Raw genomic sequence first — 21,363 nt, forward strand, 5'->3', positions numbered from 1 at the left:
TGGATGCTGGTCTGCTGGTTGGTGACCATGCATGTAGCAGGGGGTTGAAACTAGATGATCATTGTGGTCCTTTTCAACCCAGGCCATTCTATGATTCTATGAATTTCTGGCTATGGGCTCAGCTTCAAGCCCAGATCCGACACATTACATCTCTTCCTGGGGCTGGTGAGGTCCTTGTCAAGGGCAAGAGGGTAAATACCTGTTCTCGTTCTTGTTCCAGCTCCTCTGCCTCCATGCTCTGCTCTATCTCAGACAGCAGGGATGTGCTGGTTGTGTTGAAATTTTGGAGACTTCTCTCCTCGCTGAGCTCTTCTACCTTCCCCTGCAGCTGCCGGCAGGACAGCCTCACCTCCTGGAGCTCCATCTGGCTTTGGTGCAGCTTCCAAAGAAAATTAAGCAAGCAGAGGAAACAGTGTTAGTGGAGGTGATATGGACTGGATGAATCTCTTGATTCATGAAGGACCTGAAAGGGAGGAAGAGCTGGCATGAAAGAGGGTTTCCAACCAGAAGGAAAACACTCTTGGCTGATGTTACTGTTTACTGGAGCTAAATAATCTCCAAATGTTATTAGACTCTGGAAGATGAAATCAGGTTAACCAGTGCTAAAATGAGGAACACTGTGAAGAAGCTGAGACTCGAGTGAAAAAAGCTTACTAAAACTAACACAACAGAAACTGAATCAAAAAAAAAGAAAACAATACAAATACGCCTTGAAAGAAGTCTCCTTATAACTATAAACATTCTGCCACAAAACTCTGATGTCAAACTCCCTAATTCACTGCTTTGCAATCTGAGTTAATGAAGTGTTTGAAACACACAAGACGCAGCACTGGCACTGATTTGTTTTGGGGTTTATCCGTGGTCACCCAACTGTGGGATTTTGTAGGCAGTGAGCTGCAGTCTGCCTGGGCACGGGGCTGGGGCACAGCCAGGTGTTGTGAGAGCAGCAGAGCTGAACGTGCTGGGGAGGATGCTGCTGTCTGACACATTGGCAGCTTTCTTGTTCCTCTAAAGAGGGGAAAAAAAAAGATTCTGACTGTTCTGAAGAGCTGGGGGTGCGAGAGGTTGTCAGATGTGAAGTAAAAGTAAAGTGAGGTATGATTGTGCTCTCCATGAAGATGCCCAAAGCTACAGCCATGCCAGCTTTTCTCCAGGGAGTGATGTTTGGTGAGATGGAGCTTGCTGGGAAACCACCCGAGCTATGAGAGCTTCACTGTCCTTCAGGCTAGAGTAAATGACCCCCTTCTGGAGCCAATGCTGCTATTAAAACATTAATATGATATGATATGGAAACACAACCAGTGTTTTCTGCTTCCTTTTACATTTCCCTTCTTCTCCCAGCCTCCTCTCCTGCTCCTTTGTTCAGCTCTCCCCCCAAATTGCTCTTTGTATCAAGATGCTCCATCTTTTTTTCCATCTCTAAGGAGAACAAATCCTTGCATTTTATTCTCTCATAGAATCATGGAATTGTTACAGTTGGAAAAGATCTCTAAGATCTCCAAGTCCAACCCCAGCCCACCCCACTATGCCCAATAATCACATCCCTGAGTGCCACATCTCCACAGTTCTGGAACACCTCCGGGAATGGTGACCCCATCACTCCCTCAGCAGCCTGTGCCACTGCATCACCACTCTTTTTTTCCTAATATTTAACCTGAACCTCCCTGGTGCAACTTAAGGCTGTTCAGTTCTTCCATCTCCCAGTTCCTTGTTATTTTTCTGGTTGATGTTACCCCAAACCACATCCTTGGCCCATTTCCCACCTCCTGTCCTTTTCCCTCTCCCACTGCTGCCTTCTCACCTGCAGGTCCTTGTCATGGCTTTGTCTCTCCAAGATGAGGACTCGGTCCTGCAGCTCCTCCACCGTTCCCTGAAGCAGGTCGTTCTCCTCCATCATGGCACTAAGGCGATGCTCCAGCTCTCTCTTTCTGTCCGTCAGCATTTTGATCTGCAGAGGGAAGAGAACTGGCTTGAACCCATACCTTCCAGGAAGTGCAGATGGGGGAAGCCACATCCCCATGAGAGAAATGAAGCAGAAAAAAAAACCCCAAAATATACGTGCATGTATTCAGCACCTGTGTGCAAGAGAAAAACTTCTACCCCTTCTACCCTAAAACTTGCAAGAATGAAACTAGCTACTTCTCCAGGTCCATCCCTGCCTGAGCAGATGGTGGGGTTTTCTGCTGCATGGATGCCAGAGAGCACAGGGAGAGGCCCTGAGCTCCTGCTCCCTACAGGGCTGTGTAATGCACTGCCTGTATGCTTTTCTTAATTGTTGTACATTCACCAGGTTCTCATTGGGGATTTTTCTTTCTTTTTATTCACGAAGGCTCCTTTCTGTGCCACACTTATTTTTAATTTCCTAGAGATGGGATGCCTTTAAAATTGGTTCATTTCTTTTAATTGTCAAGGGCAGTGATTTTAGGTGAGGAGGGACAACGTGCCAAGCAAAACCTCTGTGATTCACTTAGCTGGGAACGGTGCACAGGATGAATCAGCACCAGCCAAGGTCACTTTTTGTTTAACCAAGAAAAAGGAACCTTTTTTCCTGATCTGTGCACACGGGACCTTTGAGGACTGTGTATGCTGTTCTCCACTCCAGTACAACCCTAAATATGCCCTATGGTCTCTTTTCATCTCCTTTCAACATGGATGACAGACAAATTCGGCATATCCTACTGTTCTCTTGGCCTCTGTGGGCTCCTGTCTTTTGTTGTTTTCTATGTTGCTGGAAATGTTTGGCTGCACGAAGGAATTTTAGCAAAGCACATCTTGCTGTTTCTGCAGGGTAAAGACTGCTGTAGGTATTAGAAAGCTGCTTGTAGGTGAGTAATTGTTTCTGAGCTGTCTCTTCCCACTACTGTCATGATTTGTGTGGGTTGGAGAAAAGAGGTACAAGGAAAATAAGAGGTATAACACAGAGATTGTACTGAGAGTATTTGATATCCACACCAGTGAGGAACACACTGTGAATGACCATGTAAGAGAAAGCCAACGCTCTGCACTAAATAATCCCCAAGGGGCCCTTCCAACCCTGTGATTCTGACTCCAACGTGGGCCCTGGGCCATGCAAGTAGGGAAGACGGATTTGGAAAGCAGAAGATGGGAAGAAGTCGAGGTGAGGCATACATAACGACATGCATGCATGGTGATTGGGTGCACGTGTAGGCAAGCCCCCTCAGAGCCTCCATACTTACTTCAAGGACCTGCTGCTCCACACCGAGGGGAGGGGAAGAGAAGGCGAGGGACCAGCAGGGAGCAGGTGGGAGCAGGAGAGAAGAAATTGAGAGATTTTAGGAAAAGCTCTTCCAGATAGCTTAAATATAAGCAAAGTGGCAGTGTGGTAGGGTTGGACATCTTTTACCCCATTAGTTCCAGTGATTCCCATCAGGGAAGGGAAGTAAAAAATGCTATCAATCCTGCTAATGTATCGTTCTACTTCCATGCATGACTGGCTCAGAGGTAGGGGAGGATCGTTGCTTTCTTTGCAAGCACGAGAAACAGCAAAAAGGACCCAAACCTTACAGATCTTCCCACCATGGCCATAGAGGTTAAGCTGTACAGACAGAAGCCTGATGTGATTCAGCTCCATGGTGAAGGTCCTGGAAGATCCTTCCAACCATTCATTTTGCAGATGTGCTTGTGCCTGAGGCAGTGGTTGACTTTGTCCTTTGCCAACCTGGCCAGCACAGCTACCAACCTTCTCCTCGCTCACCCCAAGCAGCTGGTTTTGTTCACCCAGCACAGAGGGGTTCGCCCTATGGATTACAGCAGCCCTGAATGCCGTCTGAAGGAGCAGGGCCGAGCACTGGTGACTCACCTCAGCCTGGAGGCTCTCGAGCCGCACGATGTGTTGACTGCTGGAGGAGTTCTTCTCCCGAAAGTCCTCCCGGAGCGTGTGGACCTGCAGGGAGAGCTGCCGCTCCACCTCGGATGCCTGCAGGGAGACACCAGCTGGAATTACCATGGGGGGCTGTCCCACGGCTGGAAAGCACTGATCTCCTCCAGCACAGCGGAAGGTCTGCAGACCTGCCCTCGTATGACTTCTGCACAAGCCCTGGTTTTGGTAGAAACTCTGAAGTTAGTCGAGTTTGGACCAGGGAAAATCTCTTTCTGGACAGGAGTGAAGAAGAGCAGCCATTTAGATAGACCACGCTAATTTTCCCTTGGGGAAACTTTCCCTTGGAGGACACAGCTCGTAAGTTTCTCTTGCTGCAAAACAGCATGATGTCTCCCATCACCCACAGGGAATTTAGTTTTCCTGAACACACTCAGTTGGGGCTAAGGAAGAGACCAGGCACTGGGGGACCCAATGTCCATATCTCCTGGGATACACCATTATATTTATGCTTTGTAAACCACCAAACATCTTCAGGGCAGATTTGAAACAGCAAGTGTCCTCTGCTTCTGATCCCTGGTTCCCAGACAGAGAAGCATCCGCTCCAAATGACTGTCAGCTCTGGGCTTGGCCCTCTTTCCCATTTCGAAGGAGGGATGCCCCCACTATGCAGGGTGCTTTGAGGACAGCAGAAGGGCCATTCCTTACCTACAGGATGCAGACAGGCCGTACAAACGACGGCTTAGAACTTTACAACCCTCTGGACAGTTTTATTGCTGTTTTTCACATGGTGAACACACTTGTTTAGGTTTGTAAGAGAACATAAGGTTTTTACGACAAATCCCTAATGAGATAGCACAAATGGATGGTTTTCTGTTTAATTAGCCTCCATTACGCTTAGGCACAGACTTCTCCCCTGGCAGATTAACTGGAAGTGAATTAATCCCCTTCAAGACCCAGCATGCTCAATGGGAAATGCCATCAGCAGCCCCTGTGCCTCAGCCAGGGAAGCAAAATGGGTGGGAGGGATGGGGGCAAGAAGAGAAAACCCCTATCAGTGTCAGCAGCTGTTTGGGAGTGCATTCTTGTGTCTGTCAGGATTTGACCAGGGGTGCTTGGCTGCTAGGAGCTCAAGGCAGCAGCTCCACCAAAGGGTGCAATGGTTTGGCTTCAAGAGCTCCCAACCCGAGGAAGGAGCACACAGATCCAGCCTGAGATGTTCATCAAAGCATCACTGCCCCTTCTAAGGATGGTCCCTGAATTTCTGCAGCATGGAGTCACATAATCCAAATCAGAAGCAAGAGACATTGGCTTCCAGAATGACAAATGATTTCCAATAGTAAGAAATCATTTGTCTACCAATTGGTTGTTAGTTTTTAGTTCCCTTCCTATCCTGGGTAAACATTAGCAGTCTTTTTGCCCTCTTTAAAGTCTCACACCAAAGGCCATTGCACACTCCCCCCCTATTTGTTTATTTAATAAAGTTCCCTTGCACAGGCAGAGCACACAAAACACGATGTCAGCGCAGCACTATAGGAAGGGGTTGGCTGTTTTTCTTCCTTTAAGCAGCTATAGATCTCAAGGCATCCTGAGCCGCTATTAATTGGTGACACTAAAGGAGATGGATGAACTGTGCTTTCTGTGAATGATTCACTTTGCATTTGTAGAGGCTGCTGGAACATCTTTGTGCTGAAATACTCCGCGGGAGCTATCAAGGATGAGAAAGCACCAGATGAGAAGCACCGAAGGATTTTGCCTGCGAGATGCTGACCACACTCCCAACGAGCACAAGTGGTACGAGATGAGATGGCATGCCAGCATCCAATGGTTAATGGCATAACGCCATCTATGTGCTTGAACAATTCGAGGTGCAGACAGTACAAGCACACAGCATAGCAGTGAGAAAGAAGGGAATGTTAATGGCATTGTAAAATCTCTGGTAAGACAGTCTATAGCTGCTGTTTCTGGTTCTGGTCCCTGTGCTCAGACTGGAGAAGGTGAAGGAAAGGGCTGCAAGGATGATCCAGAACATGGCAAATCTGTAATATGGAAGGAGACTTAAAGAGGATGGCTTGTTTCATCTCATGCCATGAGAGAGGGCTCCCTATAAATACATCATGGATAAGCACCCAGAAGGAAGTGCTATTTAAGCAGAAGCACAATTTTGGCAGAAGAACTGATGTGAATAAACTGGGTAAGAGTATACTGAGGCTGGGAATTGGAAGATTTCTAAGTTTCCGAGGAGCTGCAGTAAGATTCCTCTTCTTGCACAATTACAGTAGGAGGAATGGTAGCAAAAATGAATTTTGCAGTGGAGCTGGATCACTTCATCACCCAGCATCTTTCAGAGGACTGCCTATGACAGAAGGGAAATGAATTGACCTCAAAGGTCTTTTCCAGTTCTACAATGCTTGCAGGACTGTAAGGTTTGTATTAACCACCTCTACACCATCATCTGCAATTTATCTACTTGCTGCTTAGCTTACACACTCACACATCTTATTCCTGCAGCTGCAGCCCCCTGAAGGAAGAAAGGACTCCCTTACTGCTAGTTAATGCAGACACCATTGTTGCCGCAGCCTACACCATTTGCACCCTATCTGGCACAGTAGAGAAAAGTAAAAATAATTCTTTAGCCTCATACAGTGCAGAATACTATCCTTGAGTAACAGTTTAACAGAAATAAACAGGAATGACCCCATCGTGTCTTTCCTTACACAGGAGAACGAGGAAAAATCCTCACCTGCTTCTTCTTCTAGACAGGGAAATGCCTGATGCATGTGTATCACTTTTTGCAAAGATTTGAGTTTTCATAGGCAAGGCAAAGTCTGCTGAGCTGAGCTCAGGTCACACAACCCTCCCTATAGTGCTGTAGATTTTCATGCTACATTTGTTTCTGAGGTTATTAATACTGCTGCCAAAGTATCCCTTCTAATTGATTAGAAAGTCGAGATGTTCATGTTAATTTGCATAGCACATAGGAAGCCACCTTGACAGCATCCAGTATTCTGCAGGCTTTACGATGTATTTTCATATGGCTTCTGCTTGGGTTATCACACTGCTGTCAGCATTTGCATGTTGTGCATGTTTGTTTTAAACCACGAGCTCACTATTGATTATTTCAGACATCAGTGTCAGCAGAGGATGTAACCTTCTATCTACATTTTCCATTCACTGCTCAAATAAGCCATGGCTCTCATGTCTGTTGAACTGAAATGATCTTCCTCTGTCTCAGCCAGGCTGGCTCTACTCTTACTATACAAGCTGTAGTGCTTTCTCTTCCCCATCAGTGTTTTCCTATACAATAAAGGCTACACCAGATGCCCAAGGGGTGGTGGGTCACCATCCCTGGAGCCGTTCCAGAGCCATGGAGATGTGGCACTGAGGGATGTGGGCAGTGGGCATGGTGGGGCGGGCTGGGCTTGGGCTAGGAGATCTGAGAGGTCTCAGACCTGTCAACCTCAACGATTCTATGAAAATAAATGTAAATACAGTGGGTCACTCCTGTCAGAGGGACTCTCTGTAACATTTGGGACTGACTGTGAGAAATGAATGCCTTGCTGGTCAGTTTCGTTCAAAGAAAACCCTCTCTGGGGAGAATATTCGCTCCATAAATCTAACTTTATACAGAATATCTGGTTATAAGTCATGACAGAAAGGAAAAGAGAATGCAAAAACAGAACAGACTGTAACTGGGTAAAGAAATCAATGCTGCCATATGATTTGCTTCTACAAACAAGATGATTCCAATTTAACAAGGGATATTGAAGATTTACTTGCCTAAAATAGATAAGAGAAGCACTAATTAGTGCTAAATTCATAAACTCCAGAGAGCATTACACCTTGCATTAATTTGCTTGTCACTGAATTCAAGGGACTCCCTGTTCCCACTGTGGTACCGTTAACACCCCATATAGCACAGGGCACATCCCCGTAGTGAGAGCACACCTGCTGAGCTACTGCAGGTAAGATTTACTTCCTAGCACAGAATTCTTTTTGCTCAGGACCCATCTCAGCCCTCAGCTCACTCCCCAGTGACCTTGCTTCCTACCTGCAGCTCTTCCATTAAGACCATTTAGATGCTGTAGTAGAGACACACAGTCCTCACTGGCTCCTGACATGAAATCATACATTTATGTGAAACTCTCAGCAGAATACAGAGCAGTTTCTCACTAATACCTTTTTTTTTCAGTGCAACTCAGGCAAACTACTCTGTATCTGGCATTTGGTACCTTTGCATCATGTACTTTCACACCCAGCTATCTGCAACACTCCTTACACCCCCAAGGGCTCCTCTTGTTATTTGTTCCTATTCTGAAGAGCCAATAAATCCATACCTACTCAGACAGAAGGGTTTGATGCAGCATGCTGCCTGACCTCCACTGGTGGCTCATCAACCATACAGACTGATGTTGTAGGATGCAGGCCTGCTAGAGTGATCATGGCATCCTATGCTAACAGCAGATGCACAAAAGAGGAAACAAATAAGCATCTTTTAAGCACAAAATTCATCTGTCAAGAAAAAAAAATAAAAAAAGAAATGAAAGATCTAAAGGATGAGGATTCTTAATTGCCAAAGTCAGGAGCCTGGTAAGCAAGAAGACCTGGAATTGCTCTTTTCTAAGCAACAAGCTCAGGACAGGTTACTGATGGGAAATGTCTCTTAGCCATAGTATTAAACCTACTTTACGAAACAGAGGAGGCAGTGGCATCTCATGTTAAAATCTGCGTTTCTCACACAGTCATGGTATTTTGAAAATGAGATACTTTATAGCTTGCATGAAAGTGAAAACTCTTTGCTGCAAATCTGTCACTTACTCTTCAATTTTTCCCTTCTGTAGGACGAATAGGAAATGCTTGGCTTTGAAAACCTGAGTTTTAAAATTAAAACTGACAAGATTGTGAGTGGTTACCACTTAGCACACAGCAGTGACACAAGGGGTTCTGGTGGGTAGCAAAGGGTTAATGCAGCATCAGCCCAGATATCTCACAGCTGAGCCACAAGGGCCAATGGGGGAGTTGCCCTATAAGACACCAAGGGCAGCTGGCCTGTTTTTGTGTGTGTGGGGGTAGGGTTTGTGTCTCCCCTGGGAAAGGAGGAGTTGTTGATAGAGTGTTAGATGCTCAGTTCTCAACCTGAAGCCCCTTTTGAAGGGGAAAGCTGCCTGCATTGGCTGGTTTTGGTTGCTTCCCGTGTTTCACGTAGCTGGAGAGTTGGAAATGTTGCTGGAAATAGCTGCTGTTAACGTGCAGGTAATGCAATAATGTGCTGCTTTTTTTTTTCCTCTCCAAGAGTCCTTGAAAAATCCTTCTAATAGGGGAGTAAGCTCTTGCTACATCACCAAGCAAAGCATGGAAGAGTGGATAATTGAGGGTTTCCTGGCAATGTAGTTCTCTTTTCCTTCCCTAAAAAGCTGGTTGATTTAGAGAACTAGTTTGCAAGGTAAACATCTGAATGTTTTGGCAAAGAGCTTGGTGGAGTGAGTGTCAAATGGTGGTATTCATCTTGTTTGCCTGTGAGAACACAGACAACTGGCTGGCTGAAGCCAACAGCCATCATCTTAGGCTAAATCATCTTACAGGATTAGGAGCTGCTGCTCACAGCAAAAGCAAAGAGAGCTGTGTGCCATATGGGAGCATCTCAGGCTGGGTGTAATAACTCTAGATTCATCGTTTGGGGAAATAGCTTCACAAGTGGATGCCCGTTGTATGCATGTTTTAGAAGGTGCTTAACCACAAGCCTCCCTTTTTTTTTTTGTGGTTTATTCTTGACCTGAGCACTTGGCTCTTATGGGGAGAAAAATAGAGTGTGTGGAAAAATGAGTCAGCCAGCTTCCTGTGGGAGGGACTGCTGGAGCCCGCTGCTTTGAACACTGCAATAAATTAGTGCTGGAGATAACTCAGAGGACAAAGTGTGCCTGGAGGACACGCGATGCTAAGTAGTGCAAGAAGTGCCTCCTGTTCTCTGTATGCAAATTCTGTGGGAGATGAAATGGCCCTGCACAGGGACTTCCAGGGCTGATGTCTGTCATTGGGCTCAGGATGGAAAGCTGGTTCCAGGGCTTGTTAGTGGCAGCTCAGCTCCTGGGTGTTGAGAAGGAATACCAGCAGCTCTTCCAGCTCTGTGCAGATGATGCACGTGGCACTGAATGAAACATCTGTTGCTCTGCAGTTTAGTTATGCGCTTGTAACTGGAGGCAGGGAGGCCTATAGCTTCCATCAAGTCAATGACTACAGTAGAACTGAGAGGAACCATCAGGCCAGTTTCAGTGGAGCGTGGCTCAGGTTCACCACTACAGCAGTGTTTGGGATCTTCAGGTTAGCAGAAGCACCCCCACTCCCCCAGGTCTGGTTCCAAAGTCTCCTCTTGATCTAACAGAGAGAACTGGTAATGTTTGAAAGCAGGATGGTCTGTGTTTTGCATCAATAAATCCAGTTGTCTGCTCTACTTGGTAGTTCCTAATGCTTTCTTTCCCTTATTATTTTTATTTTTCCCTTGCAAAAGCCATATTTTTTCATGATAGTGCATTTTGGCCATGCTATTTCTAACGTGGGGGCTTTAATCCACAGTTCTTGAGCTCAATTTGACTCCTCAACTCAAAGGATGGAACATATTTCTTCCAGTAAACTTCTTGTGAGCAGTAAGCATGGATCAGGTGGTAGCCTAATGAAATATGGCATGCCTGATTAGTTGATAAGCTGGAAAAAATGAATATATAACACAGTCATTAAAACCATCTGGAAAGAAAAAGCAGATGCTTATGATGGTGGAGGCAAAGATTGGTGTGTCATACACTGCTGCTCTTGAGAGGCTTTGTTGTCCTTCCTGGCACCCTGCATGTAGTGGGGGGGGTTGAAGCTAGGTGATTGTTGTGGTCCTTTTCAACTCGGGCCATTCTATGATTCTATAACAGTAAATCTCCATTCTTGAATTCAATTTATTTTAATGAAATTGTTTTAGTCTAAGGCTTCAGACTTGAGATGTTCAAAATCAACGTGTGTGCCTAGGAGCAAGGCACCATAACTGAGCTCCTTGCATCTCTTACAACGGCGTTAAGCACTCTTCCTTTATTTCGAAGAAAATGAACTGTGTTCTGCTGAGGATATTTCATATGTGATGGCAAGCTAGCAGCAGGCATCAGGGAAGGAATGCTCACATGCTTTTAAAATCTTCACCTATACACTCTCTTCAGCTTAGGATACACTCTTCTGGGACTTAGTGGTAACATACAAACTAAAAGCCTTCCAATGTATTTAGACCCAATGCTCAGACCTGTGCTTGCAAACATGATTGCATGGAAATAGTAAAGTCTGTTCCTGCACTTGTGAAATCAGTGGGTGCCAAAACAAATATTGGAGCTAAATGCTAGGAGTTGGCTTAAAACCTTTTCATTTCTATGAGGAAGCTTTGAGACAAGAAGGGAGAAAACTTTCTAAAACAGATGTGTATTTAAACTTGGATATGTTGACCTGGGAGTCAGACGTGGCAGCTAATGAAACATCTCCCAGTAACTTGTATTAACCTATTTCTCAAGAATAGCACCAAATGTGACAGCCTGAGCAGTTTATCTCAAAACGCAGAGGAAGGAGAGTTAAAGAAATCTTTTTTCTTGTTTGGCTTGACTAAGGCGAGATAGAAGATGCTCTCTGCAGAATGCTTATTGTAATTGATACAGTAGAACTTGTAGTTACTTTCTGTAGGAAAATAAGGAGAGCTGAAAAACAGTAGTTAATATTAGCTAGCATGGAAGCCTCAGCTTCAGGCTTTTACTCCCATAAAATTATTAGTTCATTAAAGCCTTCCCTTCACAAGGGGATGTTAGATGGGGCCCTGAGCAGCCTGGTCTAGTATTAGATACGGAGGTTCTAATGGCAGGGGGGTTGGAGCTTGGTGATCTTTGAGGTCACTTCCAACCCAAGCCATTCTATGAGTCTGTTTTAATCACTGATAGCACCTATCAGTCAGTCACAAATGAAAGGTGAGGGCCATAAAAAGGGACAGGCTTGTCATAAAGCCTCCAAAAAGCAAAACAACCCCATGTGGCAGCACATCACAACTATGGTGCTTAAGTAAAACCATCCTAATCTGTTTTGTTGAAGATAGTTCTGGAGCTGACAGGTAGCATTTCACTTCAAAAAATAAAAAAAAATAGATAATCTATTTCAACTAGTATTTGATTTGTCACTCTAAACATGACAAAATCATGATGGATTTGTGCAGGCAAAAAGCGTTGGGAGACATCGTGTAACTCAGCAATACTTCTTGCTGCCTTCAGCTATTCCTGAATTGCTGTCCTTTGCTGGCTCTTTAGAACATGGGGTCTTTGGAGCAGACTTCTAACACGAGGCAGACCTTGCTCTTGGTGATCACTGACAAAAGATAATTACAGTGTGTTAGTAATAGCATCTGAGCAGCCTGATCTGCTTAAGTAGAATACAGTCATGCACAAAGTGTAGGTCTGTGTGTAGTAAGTACATGCACGCTTCTCTGCTCCACTTTGCTCTGTCTCCAGTAATGTGGCTCAGCTTATGACTCAGTGCAGCAGATGCTCCAGCTCTGAAGTGCTTGTTTACCTTTTTGTGCAGTGCCACAGATGTAAGCACTGTAGGGATTGGGTCTTTGTTGGGCAAGGCCTTCACCTTCAGAGCGCCTTGATAGCAATATGTATAGTGATTTATAGCACGAGCAGAGCTGCTAAATTAAAAGCACAGCAGGTGTATTCCAAGTCCAGGATAGAGTTTCTGAATAGCACCTGTAACTCAGCTCAAAAGCTGAGTGCATTTCTGAAAATGGGCAGATCCTGTGCATGTGTCAGCATGGTCTCCTCTGAAGACCTTGCATGAGTATTGCTATTGCCAGAGACACTGGGCAATGTGAGAGTCCAGAAACAGGAGTATGGATCTCTCCTTGGAGCCTTGTCCTCCCACAAGGAGTCTTGTCTTTACGAAGTTTTTGCATGAATTTCTTAAAATAACAGGTTTTGGCAAGCACACAGGCGTTCTGGTACTTTAAGTCTTACAAGGAGCTAGGCTTGGTGGAAAAATATATGGAGAAAACGCAGGCAGCAAACTTAGCTGAAAAAAAAACCAGAGTGAATGCAGCACATACTGTGGGATGGTGTATAAAGTATACGTGCCAAATCATAGGCATGCAAGAGAATGTATTATCAGTTTCAGTGACTGGAAAGAGCCTCTTTCTGTAACTTCATGTGAATGGGAGCCTGCTGAAAAGGATAAAGGCTCTGTACTTGGCTGTGGGCCCCAAATTTGGCACGCACATACTCCTAGATTTGTGCCCATAGCCAAAGTTTTTTCAAATGTAGGTCATGCTTCATTGAATCAAAAGCCCTTTTTTCCCTTGCAGTCCGAGCTGTTGCTTAGAGGTGTCATTCCCAGTGTGGCTGTTGGACTGAGGTTGCTGCTTTCTGACAACTGCCCTGATGCAGAAAAAGCTGTCAGTGATCCTGGACTCAGGTGCTTGGTGGGGAGCAGGTGTCAGGGGGACGTGGGGCCAGGGGAGGCCCACAGCCTGGGTTTCCATGCAGCTGAGCTGTAAGCTGCTCAGGTGTGTGGTTCTGTAGGCGTGGCACAAGGGCTTAGATTGGGAATGCTGCGATGATGGGGGCTGTGAGAATTACAGCCTGTCCTCTGGCTGGTATTGAGAAAAGATGTTTTCTCCTGGTGGCTAAAGGCATCCTTGGCAATGGATGAGCAAGGACAGCGCTCCCCTCCTTCACCAATATCTTCCTTTGAACCTCATGATGTGGTTCAGAGGATGGAGTGGGAAAAAGTCCATGGGCCCCATTTGGGTTATTAGAAGTGGGGTGGGAAATGCTGTTGGTTTTGGTGTTTTTCAAGCATCAGGACAGATGAGAGCATTTTGTACCACGTTTAGGGCCACAGAGTGCATACACAGGTAGCAGGAGGCCAGTTAAATTACCCCAAATAAAGCAGAACCGAACTGGTGTGTCAGTGGTTGCTCTTTACCTTCCAAATCTCCCTGATAAGTTACTGAGTTGCTGGGAGTGGCTTCCTTCTGCAATCCTGACTGTGCTTAGATTTTAACTGCGGCTGCTTTGATTTTCAGTTGCATTCTTTAATTGCTTTGCCTTCAAAGGAGGGTGAGGGCTGCTTTGCAGAGACACGTGGATTATCCTGCACTAGAGTGCAGGCAGATCTGCTGCCCAGTTTTTACGCTACTACAGCAGGATTCTAAACTGGGACCTATCCTAGCATCACTGCCTCTAAATGATTTCATTTCCCTTCCTCTTGCTGCCAGAAAGCAAGAATAATGTGATCAGTGACAGGAGATCATGGTATTTGGCTCCCAGCAAATACTTCACTCCTGCTGCTGCAGCTGGATTTCTTTGTGCACAAGCCTGTGGTAGCAATATTACATCTACTGGCTTCTTGCTGTGCTGAGAAGTGTCTAAAATGGTGCTGCTTACAATTTCTGCCAGAGCACAGGCATGCAGTTCAGTCAGAAACATTTAATCCTCCCTGTGTTAAACCACCTGCTTTAGGCTGCTGACCCCTCTCCCTGTCCTGCGTGTGACAAGGTGTGTGCTGGAGAGAGCAGATGGCCGGGGAGCAAACAGATCCACGGAAGCATGTAAGAAAATCATGTTGCATCATTGCTAAGGAGCTTGTGCCAAGACTTGGATTTTCTTATTCTGCCTACAGCAGCTTTCCCATCGCCCCTTTCCTTGGCTGGTTTGTGACCTAACTCCTGGAACAGTCTTGGAGACCTTCCTCAGCTCTCCAGCTGATATCTCTGATGGATATCAGCCATGATGCATCACATCAATGCAGAACTGTGCCAGAGATCTGTATGTTTAATTACAGCAATACACTGCAGCAGAAATGAAGAAATCACCCAGATACTCTTATTTTTTTTTTTTTTGTCCTGTTGAATTAGAGCAGATGCTCCCAAGTCGAGGGATTATAAAAACTGAAAGGGACCAAAGGGGAAGAAAATAAGTAGTTTAAACATGTCACTTGTGCACCACAGCCCCTAATACCACCTATCTTGTGGTGCTGCTCTGCTTCCTCAGCTAGGACTGCTGTGGGATGGGTCTCATCTGTGTGTCACTAGCTCTGGCAGTCCAGGCAGGCTACCTGGAAACAACTTCTTCCTCACTAAGCCCAAATGTGTTTTGTTACCCAGAGAAATGCTCTGCATGCAGAAAACCGGTGGTTTTGGGGTTGTACCTCACTGATGTGTTGCTTTGGTTGTGTCTGCTTGAGCAGCTGGGTGAGGGTGCAGGCCTTAGCTGCATGCTGGGGCAGAAAGCTTTGATGCAGCTGATGTCAGAGGATGCACCTGGATTTCAAACACTGACCTGAATTCAGGTTATTTTTCAGAAAATCCGGGTTAGTTTTCAGAAATTAATTGCTTTAAAAGCACTGCATAAGTTTAAGCTCTGTGGGGATTTGGAATTTCCCAGCATGATCCTCACTGGCATCCAGGAACAAAGGAGATAAAGATATTAGAGGCCAAGTTTTCAGCACAAGCCTTCTCTTAAGCGCTGGTTCAAAACACAGCTTTACTTGTCAGGCTGAGAGACACCACGTTTATCCACGTGTCTCAAACTGCTTTTCTGGAGGACAGAAGACATACTACCATTTAAAAAGCACCATATTAATTTTCATCCTTACTCAGGTTTACTGAAATGTTCTTGGATTTAACGTTATTTATGGCAACACTTGAACGTTACCAGGAAAGAAGAGAGTCCTGCCAGGTCTCCTCACAGAGCAGGCATTTACACAGGGGTTATCAGGCTCACTGAGGCTAATCCCTGCTGGCATTATACATCATCTGACAGTTGCCAAGGAGACGAGAATAATCTCAGTGAGACAAGATATGCAAGAAGGGTATTTATGGCCATTTGCCTAACGATGCTGGTGGAATGCACCAAAAAGATTATTTGAATGCCTCTGAAGTATCACCTTCTCTGTGCTAAATATGGGAGTCGTGCTGCTGCGAAAGCACAGAATTTCCCTATGATATTAAAGCAGCAGCTTGGCCTTCAGGTTTCCAACTCATCCTGCAAAGGCCTCGTCTGCTGTCACGTGAAGGGGCGGATGGGAGCTGCTGAGATGGCTGCCCATCTGTCTGCGCTCTGCAGGCCGCCTGTACAAGCAAGTCATTATGGGCTGTGGTGCTGACACAGGCTTCGTGAAAACCATCCACTTCACGTGTTTGAAATACTAGCAGGTGCCTCCTGCAAATGTCTCGTATGGCAGACAGCGTGAGGGGAAGGGAGAGTGGAAAGCAGTGCATGTATATACACAGGCAAAGATGTGTGTGTACTCTGGCAGTGGCTCCCCAGTGCAGCCAGCTCTTTCCACATCCTTAGGGTGAACCCAGTGAGGCCAGCTGGCAGAGGATGGGGATGCTAACTAACATCGTGTGCTGCTTGATACGTGGATCTGAATGGGCATTTTGCTCATGCTGGGCCATTTGCCCTGACCTGGAGTTGGCTTATAGCTCTGCTTAGGGAGACTAAGAGAAACAGGAAAACTTTGTGTCTTCATTCAAACAAGCTCATGCTGTTAGGAAAGGCTTCTGCACTGCATGTTTCATGTAGAAAGACGTTTTCTCAGTTGTGTGCTCTCTGGCAGTGAGAAGGGGCTGATGGAGGACCCGGAGCATTAAAACTGGCACTATCCCACACAGGGCAAATCTTCCCTCCCCTGTACTGAGGCAAGGCAGTGACCTGTAGCAAAGGAGTAAGGGCTGCCTGACTCCTTCCTTCTTTCACAAGTTGAGCTTTTTGGCCTGATACTGTCTTTTAATGGAGAATTATGGAGGATAGGGAGGAGGGGAGAAAAAATGAAGTTTCCCAGGTTTTCAATGCCTTGATGCAAATGGTTTCCTTAGAAGGAAGGAACCACTCAGAGGCAGCCCTCAGCTGATGGACTGTGTCTCATGGTGCCAGAGTTAATCTCGGTAAGTAGCTCTGAGCTGCCGGGTTGGATAATGCCTGGAATGGAGGAGACCTCTCTATGTGAAGTAAATCAATCCGCTAATCCTCTGCAGGTGGGTTTTGAGTTGTTTTAGGTCATGCAAATCAGTGGTGGCCATCCCAGATGTTTCTGCAGAGGCACCAGTTCAGAGTAGGGTGCTGGCCGAGAGGTCTCAAGGTGTCTATGTTTACTTTATAAGCATCAGGGATATGCAATTGCCTCTGATGGGGAAAAATGATGTTCCTGAGTGTGTATCATTGTCCTCCACCGCTCTGTGGAGTGAGCTCATTCCTCCATACTACAAAAGGAAGCCAGGTGAGCCTAAGCAGGTTAAATAGTGGCTTTCTGGGCTGCCTTGCTTTGACTGAGGTGAAAGGAGCACCCTGCTTGCCTGCAGTTCTGCAGGATAAGGATGTGCACGCACAGCCCCAGTGCTCCAGGGACAGAAAGGCCCCAGGAAGAGGAGATATTACCAACATCATCAATTTCATGTGCGTTTGCCTTGAGCTTTTAAAGCTTTGAATATTTACCAGTTGTTGGAGAAGCATGCTCTCTAGTGCGAAGGTGGAGAGGGAAAAGTCAGCACCACGCTTAAGAAGAATTTGTACTCAAAGTGAAATACAACATTCAGTAAAGCCTAGGGAAATAAATCTCTCTGGATCAGAGGCAAAAACTACAGCAATCATTTGAGTTAGCAAATCCCCATGCAGCTTTGCAGCCGATCAATGGACGCTATTTGAAAAACGATCACATAATTCAGAAGAGATGGTAGATTTTGGCAAAACACCATCATATGAGACTTTCTCATTTGGCATCATCTGTGCATAATTCTGCTGGAAAGCACAGCTCCCCCACCAGCTGAATCTGCTCAAGATTTCATGTTCAAGCAAAGGTTGGACCCTCTGTGAATCCTTCCCTGTTTGCATTTGTTTTGACACCCCCCCAAGTTGCTTCGTGCCCACATAGAGTAAAACCACACGTGTGTTCCAAAGCTTTAGAGATGGTGTGTTGTTTGTGAGTGTTCCTTGGGGCCTCTCTGCCTTTTTCCTTCAATATTCACTAACAGCAGGATGATCTGACCTCACGTTACCGAGAGGCTTCTCTGTATGGAAGATCAGTTGCTGCCAGTTGTACTCTCACCTCTGGGAAGCTTCTTGCTCCCATCTGTTCTGGAATTGCCTGGCTGCATGGCATGTCTCCATTGTGTTGTGGCATCTATTAGAAGCTAGCAAGAATCTCACTGATCCTCTGTATGTGCTCAAAATAAGCAGGATTTTGCTAAATGCAATTCTGAACAAAACACTTGATGAAGCTCTAGGCTGTTTTGCGAGGGGCCTCTATGATTTCATGGCTAATCAGAGCACCTAACACAGCTTGCAGACCTCCCTTCTGAGCTGTCTACCAGATTACATTTAGAAAAAGCAATCCTACTTAAAAGGAAAAAGGAATGTAAAGACTTTCGTTGTAATGCGTGCAAAGTTTATAACCTGGAATGGCTCTTGAAAGACCAAATGTTTAATTGCTTTTTCTTGGGTAGAGATGTGCTAAGCCTTCAATTATGTTTAGCTCTGGTTCTTGCTAGTAATGCAGTGGCTGGATGCAAACACCTTCTGTGTCCTACTTTCTAGAATATCCTGGAGGAAGTGTTTACAGCAAGTGTGAATAAGCAGAAATATTCCTACAAAATCTTTTCTTCCCACTTCTCTCTACGTCTGAGCTACTGCATAATGAAGCAGCTCCTGTAAACATCAAGACCTGGACCCAAACAGAATAGCCACTTTAAATTTTTAGTATGGTGCAACAGGAGAACAAAGGGTTCATTCAGATTTTTATTTCCTTGTCATATTATGAGGGTGGATAGTGATAGGGCAAGGGGGAATGGTCTTAAACTGAGATAGGAGGTTTAGGTTGGATATTAGGAGGAAGTTTTTCACTCAGAGGGTGGTGAGGCACTGGAACAGTTTGCCCAAGGAGGCTGTGGATGCCCCATCCCCGGAGGCATTCAAGGCCAGGCTGGATGTGGCTCTGGGCAGCCTGGTCTGCTGGTTGGTGACCCTGCACATAGCAGGGGGTTCAAACTGGATGATCATTGTGGTCCTTTCCAATGCAGGCCCATTCTATGGTTCTATGATCATTTATCAAGTTAAATTTCAGTTCCACGTTGGATTCCTGCTTTCAGGTACTCACAGCCCAGTGATGCTGCTCATCTGTCAAGCAGCAAGCCTTACAGAAAGCCTGGAGGTATGCTCCAGAATTACTGGCTAGAGGTGAAGGCAGAATGTGCGTTAGGCTTGGCTGGACTACAAGGAAGAACAGCGTACAGCTGATTACCAGGTGATAAGCAGTTGTACATAGGTGTTACCTAGATGGTGCTCCGGACACCCATTGCAGCTGGTGAACTGCCCATGGTGTGAGGATGGGATGCCTGAGCTCTGGAACTGCTTCACAAAGCCAGTGTTTGTGGCTCTACCTGGGCACCACCAGCCTCCAAGGATGGGAGATGGGCTGTGACAAACAGCCAGTCCTGTTGCACCATGCCTCCCAGAGCAGGGCTCACTAAAGGATGGATGCACACAGTGCCCAGCCCTGGCAGAGTCACTCTGAGTAGAGTAGCAGCTAGAAAATCTCCCTGTGGGTGGCATGAACAACAGGCTGCCTTGGGCCAGGAGATCTCCAGAGTGATTTTTATTTTTTTTTTTATAAAGTGCAGTGAGCAGGAGAGGAAATAAGGGGATGAAATGGTGATGCCAGGGACACGTCCTGGCAGCGAGCCGAGCCCGCAGCCCCCACCACTCACTGCCTTGGACGTCACCAGTGCGTTTCCCTGCGTGTCCTCTGACTGTCACAGCATCACAAGCAGCAGAATCACACCCAGTCGCCGTGGCAACATCACCCGCTGTGATGTGGTGTGCTGTTGCCTAGCAACAAGCAAAGGGTCCCTGCAGATGGTGGGGTGCAGGTCCCCTGTCCTGGGGCTCCATCCAGCCCATGGGTGGATGAATGCTCTCCCTTTTCCCCATAAACTGGGATTTGCAGTTTTGCCTTCGCCATAATGTGTTTTTAACCTCAGTAATTTTTAACCCTTTCCCTCCAGAGGGCTTTGTGCTGTGGTTTGCTAGCAGTGCGTGCCCTGTTTTATTCTGTGTACATCCAGAAGAACGGATAGAAGTCCATTCTGCCACTGCTTGCTAGTAACCAAAGGACACGGGGAAAAAAACTGCTTGAAATGGGTAGGTGCAAAACCTCTGAGCAACCTCTGGGAGTGCCTGTTCCTCTGCCTGCTCCTCCTCCCTTGGTGCTTGTTACAGTCATGCCCTGCTGGTTCCTAAAGCTCTGGGTACCCTGAAATGAGGCTAATGGGTGCTGTAGGGTTGGCAAGGCATTCACTGGGGGGTTGAGCCTTTCCTTCTGCCTGGCTCCCTTCATCCAGATAGATGGAACCCCACCGAGTGACCTCAAGATCTCTTGGTTGCCTTCTAGGGCACTGATTCATTTCATTGTAGGACTTTGCAGGAGAGAACAGGCAGCTGCAGTCACGTCCTATATTTACAGCTTGAGCAAAGAACGCCTCACTGCTCCAGTCCTGATGTGGCACGAAGCTGAATTATTAACAAGTGCTTTCTGCTAGGGGGAGAAGTAGCTGGTAAGAAGAAGCCATTCCTGCCTGTGCAGTAATCAGTATTCAGCAGGTGATGGGGGATCTGGTTACGTGCTGCTGGGGTCTGCTGATGCTTCAGAGGGGGCAGGCAGGTGCAGGTGCCAGATGTGGTGAGTGGGAGGATTGCTGCTTTCAGTGTCTGGCCCTGGTTTGTGCAGTCTCTCCATTCTGTTGAATTTACACTGTCCAGAGGTGAAGCAGACCAAGGTTTGCTATGCAGGGCTCTTCACACCGTCCCCATTTCTAAAGTTTCTTTAGTGAATGCTTAACTTTACATTTTGCCATGACAGTCTTACAAAGAATTCAGTGTAGTGACTGATTCACACCTTGAAATGTCACAGTAACTCTTCTTCAGCTTTGCACCACTTGGGGCTCTCCTCTATCTAAAAAATAAAGCCCCCAAAGCAGTGCTTGGCTTGAGCCTGACTTGCTTCCATGCTAAGCATGGAGGTTCTTAATATGCCCTGCTGTGCTATCACAGACAACTCAATAAATGTAAGACAGCTTGCATTAAGCATCCGTACATTAGAAATGAGGAATTAAAGACAAGCTAGATCACAGTGTAATGGCTGCACATCTCTGGCATGGAAAAAGCACCAAATCTTGCCCAACACACTTGTTCAGTCACTGACAACAGGGTCATTGTTTTTTCTAAGTGTTGTTGACCACTGGAGGAGATACTTAAAGCACAAGTGATTTGCAAAGGATGGTACTGTATATTCAATTCATTCTTGAATCATAGGAAGGCCTGGGTTGCAAAGGACCACAACGATCATCCAGTTCCAACCCCCTGCTATGTGCAGGGTCGCCAACCAGCAGACCAGGCTGCCCAGAGCCACATCCAGCCTGGCCTTGAATGCCTCCAGGGATGGGGGATTCACAGCCTCCTTGGGCAACC

General features: G+C 46.2%; 1 protein-coding gene across 1 annotated transcript in view; it reads right to left on the minus strand.

The window, feature by feature from the left end:
- Positions 1-21,363, minus strand: part of BICDL1 (BICD family like cargo adaptor 1) — a 42,924-nt gene that overhangs the window by 15,049 nt on the left and 6,512 nt on the right. Inside the window, exons 3-5 of the mRNA XM_031555914.1 lie at positions 3,821-3,937; positions 1,802-1,948; positions 200-379 (exon numbers count right to left, since the gene is read on the minus strand). Coding sequence (XP_031411774.1) covers positions 200-379; positions 1,802-1,948; positions 3,821-3,937 — 444 coding nt within the window. The remainder of the gene's footprint in view (positions 1-199; positions 380-1,801; positions 1,949-3,820; positions 3,938-21,363) is intronic.

Source organism: Meleagris gallopavo, chromosome 17 (assembly GCF_000146605.3).
Source record: "Meleagris gallopavo isolate NT-WF06-2002-E0010 breed Aviagen turkey brand Nicholas breeding stock chromosome 17, Turkey_5.1, whole genome shotgun sequence".
NCBI lineage: Eukaryota > Metazoa > Chordata > Aves > Galliformes > Phasianidae > Meleagris > Meleagris gallopavo.